Genomic DNA, 2,941 nt, shown 5'->3' with positions numbered 1-2,941 from the left:
CTGGCCCTGTGTAGCTCTGCTGCCCGCACACCCTACCTGTCAATCAACTGCTCCGCCTCCCGGACTGTCAGTCTGACTCCTGAGGGGATTATAAAGCTTGACTGTGTAGAATTACAGAAAACAACAGTGCATCAAATATCATATCGATACAATATTAATTGGTTCCAGGATGACCACTGTTGAAACTATTGTATGTTGAGGCCATTGTAAGTTGAGGGATCACTGTATACAGAAATGAAAAGAGAATATCCACAGCACACATCCAATGGTGAAAAAATCAAAAGTGGTTTATTCCATCAAACAGAGTGTCCAGAACAACGTTTCAACCAGCTCTCCTGGTCTTTTTCAAGCTCAGTATATCTAGTGTCTCACACATCTTATATAGGGGCATTCATCAAATGCCATCAATAACAATAATCATACAATTAGTGCAAAATTATACAAAATTACTCATATAAAAATTAACAACGTGCATACATTGTGTATATAAATATTGAATATAGGAAAAACGTGCAAAAATTACATGGATATTATTCATGATCACAGCCAATAGTGCTACATTACTTAATTGGACATTATTATATAAAACATAACGCCCAGGTGATGGTTAAAAACAATTAAAAACAAAATATACAGTGTCTATGGGAGCGCTCACTCACCGGTACATGATTAGGTGTTCCTGGCTTGTAAACATTACAAATGCGCATGTCTGTCGCACTATCTAGCAAATTCGTCTCATCGGCGTCACCTCATTGATGAGGAGTTGGCCAAATACCTGATAGTGTTGTTTCCTGTGACACCTCAACTATATTTATTGCCTAAAGTACATAAAGATCTTACTAATCCCCCGGGTCGCCCCATAGTATCGGGGTGCAATTCTATCACTTCAAAGATCTCGATGTTTCTGGATAAACTATTGAGACCCTTTGCAGTTGGGGCTAAATCGTACATTAGAGACACCTCTGACTTTCTACAGAAAATTGAATGTCTGGAGATACCCGATAATTGTATCATAGCATCTTTTGATGTAGTGAGCCTCTACACCTCCATCCAGCATGATGGGGGTGTGGAGGCAGTGACTAGGAGTTTGATTGATGCCTGCTTTCTTGGTGAGAAAATTGACTTTGTCATCTCATTGTTAAAATTGGTATTATATAACAATTATTTTTCGTTTGACGGTAAACTGTATTTACAGCGGAAGGGAACCGCTATGGGGAGCAATGTTGCCCCCACATACGCCAATATTTACATGAGGAATTTTGAGGAACAGTTCGTCTATGTATCTCCCCACTCCAGATATTTACTGGAGTGGTGGAGGTACATAGATGATATTTTTATTATCTGGACTGGTAATTTAACAGATTTGTTATCTTTTCAGGGTTATTTAAACAGCAGACTATCGGACATCAGTTTCACCCTGACACATTCATCTCAATCGGTCAGCTTCCTAGACGTTTTGGTGACAGTAGAAAATGGACATTTAACAACTGACTTATTTACCAAGGACACAGACAGGAATACCATACTCAGGTATGATAGTTGCCACCCAAGGGCTATGGTCAACTCCTTGCCTTACAGCCAAATGCTGCGGGCAAGGAGGATTACTGACACCCCTGATAAATTGCACAAAGCTCTTGACCGGATGACCTTTAATTTCAGACAAAGAGGATATCCAGATGAACTTTTAGAGAGACAGAGACGGAGAGTGACAATTGGCAGAGACGGACAAGGACCTATAAGGACACAAAGCAGACGGATAGCATTTGTAAGTACATATAATGACCTGTCACCAATGATAGCAAAAGTTTTGCGCAAGCATTGGCATTTACTAAGTGGATATGAGAATGTCCCTGAATTTGTTCTTCCTCCTTTGATGTCATATAGGAGGACAACAAATCTCAGAGACAAACTCGTGGTGGCTGATATTTCAAAAAAGACTGGGGGAACACAAAAATACATCTCGGTGGACAGAAAGGGTTGCTTTCCGTGTAGAGTGTGTGTCAACTGTAAATATCTAGTGAAAGGTGAAAAATTCCAACACCCTATTACACACCTTGAGTATCCTATCAGGTACTATCTTAATTGTAACTCCTCATATGTAATTTATGTACTTTGGTGCCCATGTGGTCTTATCTATGTAGGTGAGACCACATGGGACATAAAAACTCGGATAAACCAACATCGGTACACTATTCGAAAAAAGAAAATGGATCTCCCGGTACCAAAACATTTTTTGGACTTGGGACATAGTGAAAGTGAACTGAAATTCATGATTGTGGATCATATCCCACCACTAAAGAGAGGAGGGGATAGACAGGCATTATTGAAGCGCCGTGAACTGAAATGGATTTTTGAACTGGATTGTTTGAAACCAAAGGGTCTAAATGTGGATTTTAAAATATCTTCTAGGATTGTGGGGAAATAGGTACCTTAGGATGTAGCCCATGTCCTCGTACATCAGTTTGAGTATACTCAGTATGATATATAAATATGAATGTGTTAATATTCTGATTAACAATTTTTTTCTTGTTCCTTTTATAGTGTACTGATGTGGAGACCTCCTCGCTCACCGGATAGTACAGTGGAAGATATATATTTATGATGTAATATTGCTCATTAATAAAATTGTTGATACTTACATCATCGAGGTGTTGTCACATTCATGAGGATGAGCCTCAATCTGGGTGGTGCACATCTGTGTCATGGCAACTAGAATGTTTTTTTGTTTTATTTATTATTCATTTATTTTTTCATTTGGTCCATGCACAATTCTGCTCATATGCCTAGGGGTTAATACTTTGAACTTGTAGTGACCGTGAGGGTCATTGGGTTGAGGTAGTGTAAACCTGACCTCTCCGGATATCCACTTGATTGATGGTGACCGTTGAGATGCCGGGTATATGTCTGGGCATCCGACACTTCATTGTGCCGGGTACCGAGC

At 39.6% G+C, this 2,941-nt stretch overlaps 1 protein-coding gene across 1 annotated transcript; it reads left to right on the top strand.

Annotated features, from left to right (window-relative positions):
• Positions 1 to 1,176: 1,176 nt before the first annotated feature.
• Positions 1,177 to 2,646, top strand: LOC130299528 (uncharacterized). Its single transcript, XM_056551468.1, has 4 exons — positions 1,177 to 1,530; positions 1,660 to 1,765; positions 1,885 to 2,070; positions 2,542 to 2,646. Exons 1-3 carry the CDS (start codon positions 1,211 to 1,213, stop codon positions 1,921 to 1,923), a joined length of 465 nt encoding a protein of 154 aa, XP_056407443.1. The 5' UTR covers positions 1,177 to 1,210; the 3' UTR covers positions 1,924 to 2,070; positions 2,542 to 2,646.
• Positions 2,647 to 2,941: the final 295 nt, after the last annotated feature.

Source organism: Hyla sarda, chromosome 1 (assembly GCF_029499605.1).
Source record: "Hyla sarda isolate aHylSar1 chromosome 1, aHylSar1.hap1, whole genome shotgun sequence".
Lineage (NCBI taxonomy): Eukaryota > Metazoa > Chordata > Amphibia > Anura > Hylidae > Hyla > Hyla sarda.
This window is presented reverse-complemented; position numbering and strand designations above follow the sequence as displayed.

Bases quoted from the DNA above. Each gene is read 5' to 3' on its own strand.
- LOC130299528 (XM_056551468.1), top strand. From the start codon at position 1,211: ATGGGGAGCAATGTTGCCCCCACATACGCCAATATTTACATGAGGAAT. The intron at 1,531-1,659 runs GTATGATAGTTG...CTTTAATTTCAG, and splicing joins GACAGGAATACCATACTCAG to ACAAAGAGGATATCCAGATG. The intron at 1,766-1,884 runs GTAAGTACATAT...GATGTCATATAG, and splicing joins AAAGCAGACGGATAGCATTT to GAGGACAACAAATCTCAGAG.